This window comes from Phytophthora sojae (genome assembly GCF_000149755.1).
Source record: "Phytophthora sojae unplaced genomic scaffold PHYSOscaffold_13, whole genome shotgun sequence".
NCBI classification, from domain to species: Eukaryota; Oomycota; class Peronosporomycetes; order Peronosporales; family Peronosporaceae; genus Phytophthora; species Phytophthora sojae.
The window spans coordinates 930,871-946,565 of NW_009258127.1; the positions used below are offsets into that span (position 1 = coordinate 930,871).

The 15,695-nt window shown below is 54.8% G+C and overlaps 5 protein-coding genes across 5 annotated transcripts; 2 read left to right on the forward strand and 3 right to left on the reverse strand.

The window, feature by feature from the left end:
- Nucleotides 1-280: 280 nt before the first annotated feature.
- On the reverse strand, nt 281-1,626 carry PHYSODRAFT_341085 (hypothetical protein; the record flags this gene model as incomplete). Its single annotated transcript, XM_009539386.1, has 2 exons — nt 281-937; nt 1,012-1,626. The coding sequence occupies 2 exons, from the start codon at nt 1,624-1,626 to the stop codon at nt 281-283; spliced, it is 1,272 nt and encodes a 423-aa protein (XP_009537681.1).
- A 1,244-nt stretch (nt 1,627-2,870) lies between these two features.
- Nucleotides 2,871-3,227, forward strand: PHYSODRAFT_530853 (hypothetical protein; the record flags this gene model as incomplete). The annotated part of the gene is made up of 1 exon (XM_009539387.1): nt 2,871-3,227. A coding segment is annotated over one exon (357 nt), but the record flags the coding sequence as incomplete, so codon positions are not given.
- Nucleotides 3,228-5,842: 2,615 nt separating this feature from the next.
- On the forward strand, nt 5,843-7,425 carry PHYSODRAFT_348361 (hypothetical protein; the record flags this gene model as incomplete). The annotated part of the gene is made up of 2 exons (XM_009539388.1): nt 5,843-6,257; nt 6,299-7,425. The coding sequence occupies exons 1-2, from the start codon at nt 5,942-5,944 to the stop codon at nt 7,423-7,425; spliced, it is 1,443 nt and encodes a 480-aa protein (XP_009537683.1). The 5' UTR covers nt 5,843-5,941.
- A 624-nt stretch (nt 7,426-8,049) lies between these two features.
- Nucleotides 8,050-10,494, reverse strand: PHYSODRAFT_565794 (hypothetical protein; the record flags this gene model as incomplete). The annotated part of the gene is made up of 2 exons (XM_009539389.1): nt 8,624-10,494; nt 8,050-8,554 (listed from the first exon to the last, which is right to left on the reverse strand). The coding sequence occupies exons 1-2, from the start codon at nt 10,156-10,158 to the stop codon at nt 8,050-8,052; spliced, it is 2,040 nt and encodes a 679-aa protein (XP_009537684.1). The 5' UTR covers nt 10,159-10,494.
- A 1,569-nt stretch (nt 10,495-12,063) lies between these two features.
- On the reverse strand, nt 12,064-15,263 carry PHYSODRAFT_341088 (hypothetical protein; the record flags this gene model as incomplete). The annotated part of the gene is made up of 5 exons (XM_009539390.1): nt 12,064-12,519; nt 12,593-12,844; nt 12,904-13,023; nt 14,927-14,999; nt 15,184-15,263. 5 exons carry the CDS (start codon nt 15,261-15,263, stop codon nt 12,064-12,066), a joined length of 981 nt encoding a protein of 326 aa, XP_009537685.1.
- Between the last annotated feature and the right edge of the window lie 432 nt (nt 15,264-15,695).

Here is a 15,695-nt window from a genome sequence, read left to right on the forward strand (position 1 = left end):
AGGGGGCCCGCCTGCTGCCGCACCTCCAAGAGCTCACTTTGAGTCGCGAAGGACCCCACAGCGGCCTCCACCGGCCTTGCTCGATGAGCATGGGAATCTACATTACCATGTGAAGCGCCTCCTGGCGAAGCGGCGGTGCCGGGGTCAAAACCAGTATCTGGTGAAATGGCGAGGGTACCCTCACTCCGAGAACTCATGGGAGTTTGAGGTGCCCCTCCGCCAAGACTGCCCAGACGTCGTGGACACTTTTGATCAGCTTCATCACCAGCGCCCTGAGGGCTCAAGGCGGCACGCCGGCCGTCCCGCGCTTCCCGGCAATAAGCTGGGGAGCTGCTGGGTCAGCCACATTGCTCCGAGGCTGACCCTGAGCCACAGCGCTCACTCCCTCGCGGGAAGGAGCGGCTGGAGTGCTCGAAGGAGCGAAGCGCGCAGCGCTAAACTGGGTCTGCGGCTGGGTGAGTGCCGAGAGGCTGCGCTTGGCTCGGACCTTCGCGAAATCGAAGCGGAGCTCGCGTTCAATACGAACATCCACTTCACTGAAGCTGGCTCGGAGAGCGTCCATGGAGCTGAGCTTTCGGCTGTGCTCGGCCCAAGACTCGAACTGAGCTTCGTACTCAATTGAGTCTTCCCCCGGGCTAAGTACCACCGGGTACGTCCGCATGGCGGGCACGGACTTCTGCTGGGCTTGCAGCCGCAGCCTCTCGCGATACTCCGCGACAGTCGTAGATTGTGGAGTGAGGAGCCGTTCTCGCATAGATGTACGCAGTGAGAGCTCCTCCGGAGTACGGGCCGCGGGCCCAATGGTGTGCAGCGCGAGAGACTGCTGGAACGCCTGGCGACAAGCCTCCGCGGGGTAGCGAGGCCGGAAGCCGTAGTCGGCAGTGCTGGGGTTCAGCAGAGGCCGCCGCTCAGGACGCTGGGAGCACGTGGGAGCCATCTGCGCCGCAACCTGCTAGGACTGAGCTTCGTCCAAAGGGTTGGAGATGACGGGGCCCAGGTGAACGCCCTCACCACGAGGTGGCGAATACCGTGACTCAGTGAGCGCGCGCAGCTCGTAGAGGCCGGAAGAGCGTTCAGGGAACGGGTTCGGAGTTCGCAGCGGTGGTCGCGGCTCCTCCCTCGACGGCGCAGCGCGCTCTGCAGGCGGTCGGCTCGACGAGCGCACTGGAAACGTGTGCGCGGGGGCTCTTGATCGCGACGGCTCGGAGAGCCAACTGGGGCCGGCGAGCCTTCTTCACGACTTGTCGACGGTGTGGGTGAAGCGTCGCCGCGGCTCGGGGAGCGTCGCGTGAGTGGAGACGCGTCTCCTCGGTTCGGAGAACCCTCCATGGACTCGTCCACCTCGCCCTCTTCACCAGAGAGTTCCCTAGGATCCATGATCTGGCGGGTTGGTGCTCGAGGAGAGCTGGGACTTGCGCGCTGCGAGCTACGCTTCAGGCGTTGCGCCGCGAAGTACACGGACACCGAGAGCCTGGAAGGCGTCGAGGGTGTGCGCGCGGGCGCTGGCGTTCGCGGAGGCACGGAGGCACGCAGTGCAGCAGCACGAGAGGAGCGAGGCTCCGAGGCGGATCTTGCGAGAGGCTGTCTGCGGTCGAAAGACCAAAAGTCTTTATGACTTGAAGTCATGTGGGGGCGCGTTGCGTCGAGAAGTTCTCAGAGAAGTCCACGCGATGTGGATTGACTCGTTCGAGAAGGAGGCTTGACGGAACAAGACCCGGAGGTTGACCGTTAAGCGTGAACACCCGTGTCCACGGTTTGGTGGGGGAGGGTGTAACGGGGTTACACGAGAGTTACCCGAAGGGTTATGAAGTGGGTACACACTGGCTAACCTAAATCAGTAGGAGAATCAGTACACGGCTTCAGAGCCACTGATTATGCATATGACTAGGGTTCACTATGCTAGGTAGTGAACCGGATACATTTACACCGTAGGCGGTTTGGCCGCGATAGAGGGAAATACATGCAGTTTGAGATTCACGGTTAAGAGTTAAGGGTTGACTCTTGGAGTCCGTAAGGTGTACGGACTCGTACGTTCTGGTATTAGAACGAGCTATCTTAAGCTGAGACTCTGTAAGTCTGTTAAGCTTCCTCTGACGCAAAGCTACGGCAGCCCCGCTGCAAAGGCGCTTCAACTTCAAGAACCGTTTCTGATTTTCCATTTGGACGCTACCTTCAAGCTGAGCGACCTTGGTTACCCTGTTATTACCTGTGGCTTCACTGATAAGCATCGCATTTACCGACTCGCCGCTCTATTCATCGTAAGTCAAAGAACACAGAGCGAGTACTACGAGGCGATTGCAACTTTCTCCAAGATTTTTCAGAAGCAGATGAAAACGAGACTCAGAATTGACACGGTGATGGGAGACGCGGAGGCCGCCCAGCTCAATGCGCTACAACCTATTACGGGGTGTGAGAACGCCACCTACTTGATGTTTTTTTTCACGTGCTTTACAACGTGCGTAAGCGCATCCGGCATCTACCTGATACCGTTCGTGGAGCGGTTTACAGTGGCATTCTTGATATACACTACGCAACTAGTCAAGGCCAGTTAATGACGGTGTGGGCTCGAGTGTCTAGCGAGTGAAAAAGGTGACAATCGACTGTGGAGTTTTTGTGAGTATTTCGATTCTCAGCAGCAGATTTTGGCGATGGCAGATCTATCATTCTCCTGGTGGATTCGCAACAACGAACAACCCATGTGAAGTTTTTAACGCTAGTATCAAGCGTTTCACGCTCCGCAAGGCTATGGGTACTCGTCGTTTAATTCTTAAGCTCCTGACTATTGCGGAATACACTTCAATTTGTGTTCAACATGGTACCACTTCCGCGCGCCCATCCCGCCGTAAGAGGCTTACAAGCTTGCGAACGTCCTAGTCGCATCGCAGCGTATTGCTGTGTTCAATACGGATGAGCAGTCGGTCGTACGAGTGCTGTATCTAGGCGATGGAATTGGAGATAATGAAGAAGTTTCCGGTATTGGAGATTCACAGACGGCCGCAACGCATCCAAATGGGGTTATTGTCTCTGAAGGTTGCTTGATGGTTGATGAGAAAAGGTCTGCAGCTACGTTTTACCGCTCTGCCGTGAAGTGGCCAGTCCGACAGTCTCACCACATAGGTATGCCACCAGGTGGGTGGGTAGTACGCATGAACACCTTCGAGTGTATGTGCCCCTACTTCACAAAAATTTTATCGTGCGCCCATGCGGTCGAGTTGCGTTTGGTCTAAGTGTTCCTGGTGTCGACGGGCAGCACCAAAAATTCAAGAATCAACGCATTCGCCGTAGCGGCCAACGTGGCCCCAAAACCAAGGTTCCTTTGAGGGTGCACAGCGCGCCTTCGACTTCGTTCGAACAGGCGGCTCCCAATGCAGAATTTGTGCTCGATTCATACACCGGTCCGTCGGAGCAATTTGAACTTGTCAGCTCTGCCGTACAGAATGTTCTGCACGACGATACGGTCGACCTCTATGATGTGGATCTCTCGGCGTCAACGGACGCAAGTATTTGCGGTGGCTACAGTCAATTTGACGCCAGCTGGAGCCAACTACTCAGTGCAGATATTACTGTGACAGGAATGCCTCCACACTACACAGGATTCGACATTTCGCTGTTAGCCTCGCCAAGCCCCACCCCATTCTCACAGCCCGGTGACATTTCACCGAATTGGGCAACTTCTGTCCTGCCACTGGTGTATCCGCCAGCCCAAGAACAAATGCCGGACCCCTCTTGCATCGCATGTCTAGACATTCAGTACCTGTTGAGATAAATCGAGGTTTAAATACACGTTTCGATTTACATGTTTAGAATACTCAACGCTTTTCGGCATACTGCAACCTCCAAATTACATTAGACCAGGAAACTACCACGTATACCACTGCTCAACACAATATCTAGGAGTATGAAACTGTCATTCGCCTGTTAGAGCAATTCAGAGCTGTGTTTTGTTTACCCCTTCCTCATAATTTTGTGGGTTTCACGAAAGTTGCCACGCAACCTAGTAATTCATAACCTTCTGAGCTAGCACGATGATAAACTTGTACTCATGACTGCTCCCCATTATAGACAGCTAAGCACTACAATGAGGGAAATTCTGGTTTATATGTGAAGGGTTTACATACACTTACATCAAATCTGATACTTTCCACACGATAACTTGCTCCCGCGCGCCAAATAATGCCTTTTTACGTGCACGTCATTACATTATATGATAGTAAGGTATGGCAGTTTTAAGCATATGAGCACAACAAGAGGGACATTCTGAATGAAAAGCGTAGATGGACATGAACTTTCATCAAATCCGATACTTTTCCCTCAATTTAATTTGCTCCCGCGCGTACAATATTGCCAGTATCGTGCATGACGTTACTGGAACACACTCAGCATGCTCACAGTTATGCGTCATGATAGTAAGGTTTGCGTCGATATCAGTTGGAAAGCCACCGCAACTAAAAACCTCTCACCTACTAACTATCGATTCTAAACAAAAATGGTAGATAATTTGCTTCCCAGCTATCAATAATGCTTGGCTTCGGCATTAAGTTGAGGTGTACAACTCGTGACAGTTTGCTCTACAAGTATTGATAACGATATGGAGCGAGCCGTCTTCACTGACAGCTATAAACAAGAAATCCAACGTAGAAAGAGTTCTTACCGTTCACAATAATCCATAACGATTTCCATGCGGAAGTCTGATAACGTATCGAAAACGCTGTAGTTGAAGTTTTTATTCGGTACAGCAAAGTGTTGCAAGCCTTTATTGTGTACGGCGCTTTCGCTTACGGTTCTCCTTCTTTTTAATCCCAGCAATGTCCGCATTCCGTCTAGCTGCAAATTTAGGATCCTCCTCTAGCTTAGCTATAAAGTTTTTCTTCTCGCACGCTTCTGTAGCTTACTATGTGTTTGTATTGATCCAACATTGATATTGTACTACAGTAAGTAGCATGGTAGGTTTACCTATCGCTACAGTAGCTAAGGGATTGAAAGTAAGAAGTTCTTACCCCGTAACTATGCGTTTGCGCTATGCTAATTCCGTTTCCTGCATGTATATCGGTCCAATAAACATGGTAGAGAAGGAATTTCTACGTGAACTCTTATAAAAAGCCCCAGCTCAATGAATGTCAGAATATCTACTATCCCAATAACGCATTAACCTACCGCTACATACTGTGCCTTAATAACAGATACGAAACACGTTCAAGCAAGTGTAGCTAAATATTCGCCCAAGATGAACACAGAGCGCCGCTGTAGCTATAATACTTAAGTATGTGCATTCCTAAATAATTACAGTAAAATATGCTATGCGAGTCAGTGAACGCCCTCCACTATATGTACGCGCACTGATGTCGATTACTATGCGCTTCTATCGCCTACTCTCCGCCGCTATCGCTAACTTATGCGCTACTATCGCTCACTACCATACCAATTATCGTAGCATGTGTTTATATGAAGCAAACCTCGCTACAGCGCTATTATACTAAGTAGTAGGGTGCCCGACCCCAGCGATAGCTGCTACTACTCGGCGGGCCCATTTTAATTAATAGCTGGTGTTCCAAAAAGTATAAGGCCAAGCGTCGCGCCAGGGTGACGTAATCGCCCCCGTTCCGCACGCCTCGTCGGCTCGCTGCACTACTCGCCGTGTTATTAGTACATAGTTGTAGGGCGGGCCCTGCGGCCCGCTAGAACGCACGCGGGTGCCGCCATCGCTGCGCTCGGCAGCTTGGGGCCGCCTTCGGCGTCCAAGACTGTGTATTTATGTTATGTGGACCACCCTAATTTTGTCGCCATGGGGCTTCAGACGGAATTACGCACACACTTGACGGTCGCTCTATTAGTTGTTGTTAGAATTATCATTTCATTGACCAGCACTTTGCTCATTTTTCATTTGGACGCGCAACGCACAAGCCAAGTGTCCACTACGCACCAACTCACTAACTCGCTAGACATGCCGCCGCACCCTGACGACGTCTACAACGAGGTCTCCACGCCCAAGGCCGACGTCGCCTTCGACGATGCCAACAAGGCCGCCGCGCTCCAGATCAAGCCCAACCGCATCCTCTACACGAGCGTGCTGCTGGCGCTGCTGCAGCCCTTCCAGAGCGGATGGTCCACCTCGCAGCTCAACCTGTCCGACTACAACAACACGGACGAGTGCAACGCGCGGCCCGTCGTCCCGGGCACATGCACGCTCTTCAGCGGCCACTCCAAGCTCGAGTGGACCTTCGCCGTGAACGCGTGGATCTTCGGCGCCATGTGCGGCAGTCTGCTCTGCGGCTACTTCAGCGACATCATGGGCCGCAAGAAGCTGCTCTTCTTCAACTGCTTCTTCATGTGGTCGGCGGCGCCGTCATCCAGGCCGTCGTCTCCAACATCTGGCCCTTCGCCGTCGACCGCATGGTCTCCGGCATCGCCTCGGGCGCCGCCACCGGCACCATCGGCGCGTACGTGAACGAGCTGTCGCCGCCGCACCTGCGCAGCCACCTCGGCCTGGGCCTGCAGATCTCCACCACCATCGGCATCTTGGTGCCGGCCATCTGCTTCTTCTTCGCCGACAGCGGCGATGGATGGCGCTACATGGCCGGCTTCCCCATCGTGCTGGCCGCCATCTACATGTTGCTTTCGCCCTCGCTGGCCGTCGAGAGCCCCGCGTGGCTGCTCATGAAGAACCGCCGCGAGGAGGCCAGGCAGGTCATCACGCGTCTGTACGGCGAGGAGCACGTGCAGACCGCGCTGGGCTGGCTCGAGGCCAACAAGCAGCCGAGCGAGGCCGAGGCCGGATACGCCGCCAGCTCGCAGCCGGCCGAGTCGATCTGGTCGCCCAAGTACCGCCTGCAGTTCCTCGGCGCGCTCCTGCTGTCCTGCACGCAGCAGCTCTCGGGCATCAACGCCGTCTTCTACTACTCAGGCAACATCTTCTCGGACGCCGGCATCTCGGACTCGCGCGTCGGCACGCTCATCATCGACTTCATCAACATCTGGCCGGCCTTCTTCACGGGCGTGCTGGCCACGCGCTTCGGCAACCGCAACATGATCCTCTGGGGCATCGCCGGCATGGTCGTCATGTCCATCGGCATGACCGTCGCCTTCCTCGTGGACGTGTCGGCGCTCTCCATCGTCTTCACGGCGCTCTACGTCATCGTCTTCGGCGTCACGCTCGGGCTGCTCGTCTGGGTCATGACGGCCGACATGTTCCCGGACTCGGTGCGCGCCAGAGCCTCGTCCATCTGCATCGGCGCCAACTGGCTGTGCAACCTCATCGTCGGCGTGGGCTACCCGTACCTGGCCGACGCCTTCGACGACTGGAGCTACACGCCCTTCACGGTGCTGCTCATCATCTTCTACTTCCTGTCGCTCATGCTCGTGCCGGAGACGGCGGGAAAGACCAACGAGGAGATCCAGGCAGAGTACGAGGAGCGCCGTCGCCGCTAAGCAGTCGTCAGTGTCGGATAGTGTACTGTAGCGGGAAAGATGCATGTTGCTTCGAGCCAATATCATGTTCGTTTCTATTGACCAGCAGTTTGCAAGTATGGTGCGAACAACTCCATCATGTGCTTGAGCTCGTTTTCCTGATCGGGGTCCGATAAAATCTGGAGCAAATACGAGGATCCAGATAGCTGTCGGACGACTTGGGTAGCAGTAGGAACGAGGTGCATCATTTGGGTATCTTGGCAATGGCGGACGTACGCGAGGAGGTGGTGGAGTACTTGCAACAAACACCGGAATACAGTGGCAGCAATGTTTCCTCTCGAAAGAGCCCTCCATGCAAAAAGCCGTACCCAGAGGTGCCACACACTGTTTGCACCGCAGCCAGTTGCAATTCATTGCTGTGGCTTCTACTGTACAGTACCCAAATTACTCCCGCATTGGTACTCGAAGCAGCATACGCCATGTGAAAATGCTCAACACTCGGGATATAACCATGACGGCGAAATACAGACAAGTCGATCGCGATTGCAATAAGCGACGCTTCGATTAATTTGGGGGGGGACTGCGCTGCGCTAAGAAAAGTGCCATGCTAGACGAGCATTTGCACAACAGCCAATGTAAATCGAGTTACAGATCAGCCTCATCGTCATCGTAATGCATGCGGCTCAGAATCATGGCGGTCTTGCCTTTCTTGCTTGGAACCAGTCGATTCAATGCATCTTCGAGATTCGAGAATCGGCGTATCGTTCTCTCAGCGATAATCTTCGCGGCAGTTGCGTCACCCACGCCCTCGAGTCGACGTAACTCATGGAATGAAGCTGTGTTGATATTTGGTGGCTCCAGAAAACTCCGATACGCGCGACTTGTAAACGGTCCAAAATATCGGCCAAACTCGTTTGCTGAAACAAGTCCACATCGTGGAGGAAGATCAAACTCTGTCGCTTGTGCTGGCGTAACGAGCAAAAACACATCCGAGCTTTCGTTTGCCGCTTTAGCTCGTTCTTTGGCATACGCGTCTTCGTGTATCTTCTGCTTGGTTTGAAGCAGCTTGCATTGAATCACTTCGTTGCATTGGACGTTTTGACGACCGACCTTCAATTGAACTCGCATAAATAAGTCGCCAGCTGAAGCACTAGCACCGTTGATGACGATCGTATCCATATCTGAAATCTTCACGCCGCCATCACGATTTGTGAAGCACGTCGAATCATCGGAACTGGATTTTGTATCTTCTTGGCGCAGTGCTTCCACGACAGTGCGTGAAGTCGGCTCTGTTATAATAATGTCTTGGATAGCACCAAAACGAGCGCCAGCGTGGAAACTGGACAGTGCGACCGGAGTCTCGCAGTAGGCGATCGATTTCACTCGACGGTAAAACGCCACGAATTGTTCAAATCGCTGCCATACCAAAACCGTACGCGTGAGATGGTCGTCGAAATTATCTACTTCACCGAGCTTCTTCGGGAGTTTCTGCATCAGCAGCACAAGAAGAATGAAAGCGCATTCCAAATGGCCTTCCGCGCCCCATCGGAACAATCCGAAGCTTCGAAGACAATCTACGGTCATGTCCGTGCGCCCAATACGATCAAACAGCTTATAACGACGACGAGAGAGGATTGCGGCGAGCACTTCTCGGCAATTGTACGGATCTTGGAAAAACGGAGACGCAAAGATATCACCATATTGGAGTCGCAACGCATCGCACAGTTTCTCAAACATCCATGTTGGGTCCATTTCCTCCAATTGGTCTTTCGTGTAGTGGCTCAGAAAGAGTTGTAGTGTTTCCAGAGCTCGTCCATGCCCACCCATGTCGTCTACCAACTGCTTCTCGATCCTTGTCTTCGTTGGCAGGACTTCGTGGCCACGTAATGGAGGTGGGACTAGAAACACGCGCTTCTGAGGAGAGTCCGAAAGTGCCTTATCGACGGGACTTTGAATGGTTGCCGAACAAACACAAACAGCAAACGCTCTGGACGAATTCAAGAAGCTGCAGACTGAAGCCAACACGCGGTAGAAGTCGCAGCTTTTGGTACCATCATTGACCAGCTTCTGGAGGCCATCGACACACAAAATCACCGTCATTTTCTTCACATCGTCAATCCCTTTCAGTTTGGCCAAAATGCCAATTGCCGCCTCAATATCGAGTTCCAGAGATCGATATGACTTCAACGTCTTGGCAAACTTCTTCCAGTTTGGCCGATCCTTTGAGAGTTGGTAGAGCATTCGGTAGCTGATGTCGAACTCAGGATTGTCACGATCAAGTAATGATCCAGTCGCCGAGGTGCCATTTTCGAACGTCACACTAAACACAAATGCGTTCTCCATTCTCTCTTTGAGCTTTCGGTTGTTCGAGCGGGCAGCAGCTGCACACATCAAGCCCTTCATTTGATCCAGCATGCGCGACTTTCCCGTGCCTGGTCCACTCAGCACTAGGTTGATGGCGTGATTCTGCTTGTCCTCGTTCTGGAGATACCAGGCAGTATAATGCAGTGCAAGCGGCTCCACAAGATGACCCGCAAGCTCTGATTCCCCTTGATATGGCCAATTCTGTCCAGAACTTGCGCAAAGTCGCTTTGGCTCCTTCCACTCCAGCGAATTCAACAACTTCTCCCACTGCGCCTCTGGTGATTCCACAGTCGCGCCACGCTGTGGCGGCGCCAGCAGCGGAGGGAAGTCTCTCGTGTCGAAAAATCTCCTCTCCTCGTCCACTCCCGCATCCACTCTGCGCTTTTTCATCGGAACCACCACCAGCACGTTCACCGGGCCTCTCCCTGCTGCTTCTTCTTGGGCATCCACTTCGCTGACAACTTCATCCGACAGCCCCACACTAAATAGCTTCGCCCGCACCACTTCCAACCGCACGAGGCCCGTGATGTCCGCTACGCCGCTCTTCACGTCTGCCTCCGTCAGCCACACACCATCCCTCTTCGCCACGTAGAGCTCCAGCTTGTCTGCGTCGATGTCCTTGAAGTCGTTCGGCTTCTTCGCCTTGATCGCGTCCTTCAAGTCGTCCACCGTGTCGCTCTCATCTACTCGCACCGAGAACGCGCTGCCTGCCACACCTACGACCGCACAGTAGAGCTTCACCATCTTTCCTCGAGCCCGCAGAAGGGAGGGAGAATTTCTTGCGTACTTAAGCGGACATGAAGGTGCCTGTGTGCAATAGATTTTCAACCAATGATACGCCGCACTGGTCCGAACTATTATTAATAGAGAGCTTTCGCAAACAGACCTATTGCAAAAAGGATTTGCTTCGGATTCGGATTTTGGGTCGGCCATTTCGCAGCTACTCCTCATCAGAATACGGAATGCATATCTATGGGGTTGTGTGGAAGCACTACATACAAGCAAACAGTCAATATACCAACGCTTGGAGGTGTGAGAGTGTCTGGGAGGGGTACCAGCGGCTGCTCCAACACCACAGCCCCCGTGGTCTCTCTCCACAGTCCTGCCGCCCTACTCGAACACTGCCCTCATCTGTGCACTGGCCTACCACTGCCGTACCTTCGCTATTGCCGTCGCTTTGGCCGACGCTCTTCGTCGCTGCTCCAAAGACCGGAATCCCGTGCGTTCGGCGCAACTCGTGTATATTAGTCTTGACTCTCCACAATCCTATGAAAAACCGCAACTGAGGGTCGAGTCGGCCGACCGCCGCTCAGTATCCTCCTACTCAATCCTATCCCCGCTGTATCTACTCCTACGCACGGGCGCCTGCCTACTTACTGGACCTCTCCCTCTTCGACTCCTTCTCCATGCTCGTGGCCTCACAGCCTCACGTTCCTGTCCTTGATCTCGCCTCTCCTCGCTCGTATACTTCTTCGCTCTTGTCCCGGCATGTCGCCCACACACTGCGATCTTCTGTCGTCGCCATCACCAACTTCCACTGCTTGCTAAACGACCGCCTTCAGCCGGTGGCACTAGTCCACTGGCTTGCCCTCTTCATCACACGCCTCCTGCCGTACACCACGACCCGATCTGGCCGATGTCCACCACACTACTCGTCTGTCAAGTCGATCACCAGCGCGCGATCGTCTGGCGCTGCCTGTTCGTGGCCCTTCGTCACGTGACAGGCCATCCAACTACACCGTTCTGAAAAATGGGCTCGTTTTGGCAGTGAGCCCAATCTCGGGCCGATTGCCAATTAAGGGCCGATTCTTTTGATCAGTAAATGCTCGATACACCTCATCAGATGGAATCTGATTGGTCGCTTATAGTATACCATACGAATGACAGATGTCAGTTCTATAGTGAAACCCAAGTCAAACGAATCGGCCCTTAATTGGCAATGTGACGGGGTCACCCAGCACAATGCACAGAGGAAGTGCGTGTGGATATTACTATACAGGTGAACAGCAGTTCACCAGTTCCCGGCCTCAAAGGGAACGGTTTGCTACAAAGGAGTAGGTTATAAGGCTGACTGTATTTTGGTAGAGGTTAACTTGGTCGTAATACAAACTACAAGTTAACTATACAAAAGCCCACACAAACTCAAATGGTTGGCTTGCGGAGCTACTGGTACCATGTACCATGTACCATGTACTCGGGAGAGTGACACCCGTCACTCTTCATTTAATGGGTACACTTGATTGTACCCCGTTACATCCTCCCCCACTTATCTGAGAATCACATCTGATTCTCCAATCAGCTTCGAGAGAATCCGAACACCCAAAGGTCGGATTCTCGGGCGCTGCCGCCGCAAGGCGGGCGCGCCTCATCGTCACGCCCACAGTGACTTGTGCCCGCAGCGGGCACCCCGCGCGGAACCCCCTTGCCCTCGGCGATGTTGGCCGCGAAGCCGACGTGTTTAGTGGCCGTGTTCACAGCGCTAGCAGGCGCGGAGTGCCTCGGCACGGGATGCATGTGCCTCCAAACTTGCGGTGTCCCTCGTAGACAACCAGCAGTTGGCGTCGCATGGCCGTCGGGCCCCGCTGGCACGTTCGTGCTGCAGTGCCTCCCGCGAGGGACAGCACCTTTCCGGTCAGCGCGTAGCGTAACCATGGAGAGAGCTGTGCTGCTCATCTCCGGCCATGACAGTGGCCCGACAGGGCCCCGCTCGTCACAGCACGGTGTGCCGGTCGGCCGAATACGTCGGCTCGACTCATGGGCTATGGTCAAGCGCTGACCACAGCCATGAAGCGTCATGCTTCAACGTCGTGTTTGCTTGAGCGACCATGGCTGCTTCCAGCAACCCGCTCATCATACAGAGCAACGCGGCGGACTTGTCTAAAGCCCTGCAGCGCGTCACGGCCACCACGTCGCCGACGCTAAGGTGTCTTCCTTCGACACCAGGGTACCGCAAGGGTACTTCATCGTGGGGTGGGGTGTATTGCCCTCCGTCACCGGCGATCGCATCCTGCGTCGCGGCGACCAACACCAGGCCGATGTGCGTGCAAGACCGCATGGCACACAGTCCATACAGGACCTCAAGGTGTACGAGAGCACCACCACATACACCAAAGGCACGTCGTGTATGGCACGTACCACGACAGCCATAAGTGCCTCGTGCACCTCAAGTGCCACGTGTACAAGTAGTGTCGCGTGCACTAGGGGTACCTCGCGTACACCAAGTGCCACGCGCACAGTGAGCGTCACGCACCGCGACTATTTCACAGGTAGTATGTGCCACGTGCACGCGTATGGCTTCGCGCCTTACAGGTGCGGCATGTGCCGCGCCAACTGTGAATGTCTGCAAAGGCAACACGTTCGGGTTCTCCCCTCGTGAGCAACACCCATGCTCGGGACTGATGGCTACCTGGCCGGTAGACGTACCGCGTCCAGTGTTGCAACAGCAGCACGCTGGGGTATGGTGTTGTGTATGTACACATGCCATCGTCCGCGGACCAAGCCGCAGACTGGCTGCCATGTCTTTGCCTGACAGAGGCAGCCTTCCAGCAGCGAATGCGCGCGCCATCTTCGGCCCAGCAGCGACAGTAGCCGCTGCCAAGGTTGCTGGCTATCGGTCACCATGACCGTGGGACCTGAGCAGCGATGCATCAGGTCCAGCACCTTCGTGCAATACTTCGCGAGTGACTACACCATGCAGCCACTACACTGGCTTCTACGACGAAGCAAGTCTCATGCCAGAGACCTCGGGAGGAAGGGCACTTCCGATCCCCTCCCCCACTTACGATTTGAGCCCCGGCGGTCAGGCGCCAGCCGGCCGCCTAACTTCGCGCCGCCCTGCAGCACTGAGTCACTGTGCCAGCAGACTCTGGTGGCACGGGCAGCTACCCTTCTTTGGCTCTGGGTCAACATCGGCGACCAGGGCTTGGCATCTACCAGCCTGGATGCAGTTTGAGTCTGCGTAACTTGACGTATTACTCAGTTACCCACGTCTTCGGGCAATGACACCCATGACAGCGTACGGCTTGTCCTGCATTCAGCGTAGCTGCATGGCATGCACGCATACTCAGACTCAGCCATCTCGGCACCGAGTCATGGACACTTGTTGTCCCAACGCCGCACAGTGCTAGGCGCGACAGACCGTACCAACGATCCCTGCCGCGCAGCGGCCTTTGCCTTCAGACCGAGCATGCTCCTGCATGTGGTCATTGAGGTGTCGCCCTCCGGCAGACACGTTCCAGTCGTGATCGACTATGCTCGCCGAGTCGGCGGCGACGCAACATGCATCGCCGCAGGTACGTCGTGTACCCAAGCCACGTCTTCTGTGCGCATGGCCACAGCTGCGCTGGTCGACACCCAGTCGAACGTCATCCATGATGACCGGGTGCCAAGCCCTTGGAGGAAGTAAGTACTCCTCCCCCGCTTAAAATCAAAGCCGCGCGGCACCTTCAAGAGGACCGTACAGCTATGACATCGTGACGGTGTCACGAGCCTCTTAAACTCCGTGTGGTACGCGAGGAGACCCAAGTGACCTGATCACTAGTCTTGGTCACACTGACCGTGCGTGGAACTAAGTTACCCACGCTGAAGTCGCTTCGAGCGACTCCTTTCGGCTCATGCGGAGCCTTACGGCATCGTGTGGAACTACGTTACCCACACAGAAAGCGCATCATGCGGCTTCACAATCAGTCACCGTCTGAGTGACGCGTGTGGAACCATGTTACCCACACAGGAAGTGCATCGTGCACCTTCCTCATCAGTTTAGGTCTGAGTTGACCTGGTGTGGAACTGGGTTACCCACACAGGAAGTGCCTGCAGGGCCTTCCTCTTCAGTTATGGTCTGGGCGACTGTGTGTGGTACTTGGTTACCCACACAGGAAGCGCGTGCAGCGCGTTCCTCTTCGGTTAAGGTCTGGGCGACCGTCCGTGGTACTTGGTTACCCACGCCGGAGGTGCCTTGAGCGGCCTCCTCAGTATTACATGCTCTGTGCGGAACTAAGTTACCCGCTAGTTAGTGGTCCTTGGTTACCCACCTGGTGGTGTCATCGAACACCACCCTTGTCAATGCTCATGCCGAGCAATGACTCTCAGCACTGGAATTGGTTGTTGAGGCAGCTCCACATGCCAGGCATAACAGCCCTCGGTTGCAGATACACTGCACCTTCTTCATGGAGATCATCATGTCAGTGATGCCTCCTTCCTTCTTCTTCGTCTTGTCGGATGCATCCAGCGCCCTGGCGGTCCCATCGGACGCCCTTGTGTTTGTCCAGAGGTGGGAACATGACTCACCAATGCTCTGTCAGACACAGAGGGCTGACTTAGCCTCAAGGCGTTGTCGCGCTACTCGACCGAGAGCCTGTGCAGCTTGCACGGCGCACTCAGGGCCAAGTCATACTTGCTCAAGCCGAGGGCATGTACGGTTCCATGCCCAGGGCCGACTTCGGCACGATGTCCGGGACCATGTACGGTTCCATGTCCGGGACCATGTGCGGTTCCATTGCTGTCAGCGCCCTCGAGCGCGGCAGCCAGGGTCACAGCGGACCCCAAGGTTCTTCTTCGGCCCAGCCTCAGTCAATGAGACCTGCCCTTGTGCTTCGACTCTCTCACAGAGTCTTGGCACTTGTGTCGTTATTCCAACCGACACATCTGGCGACGTGCGAACATCCGCGCGACGTCCCAGACTCAATCATGTCTAGGGATACCATTATCCCCGTACACTCACGTGTACTACCGACAACCCACCGTTGTCCTTCACCAATGCGAGCGGCAGTGCTCGCAAGGGACCCCGGGACTCTGTGGTGTACGCCTTCCGTACACCCATCACAAAGACTCGGGCCAACCCCAGCAAGGCCCTCGTCCTTACTGGTGGTTGTGTCCCCCTTAAGCACCTGACGGTGCATGGCGTCGGCGCCCCCTTGACCCTCTGGTCT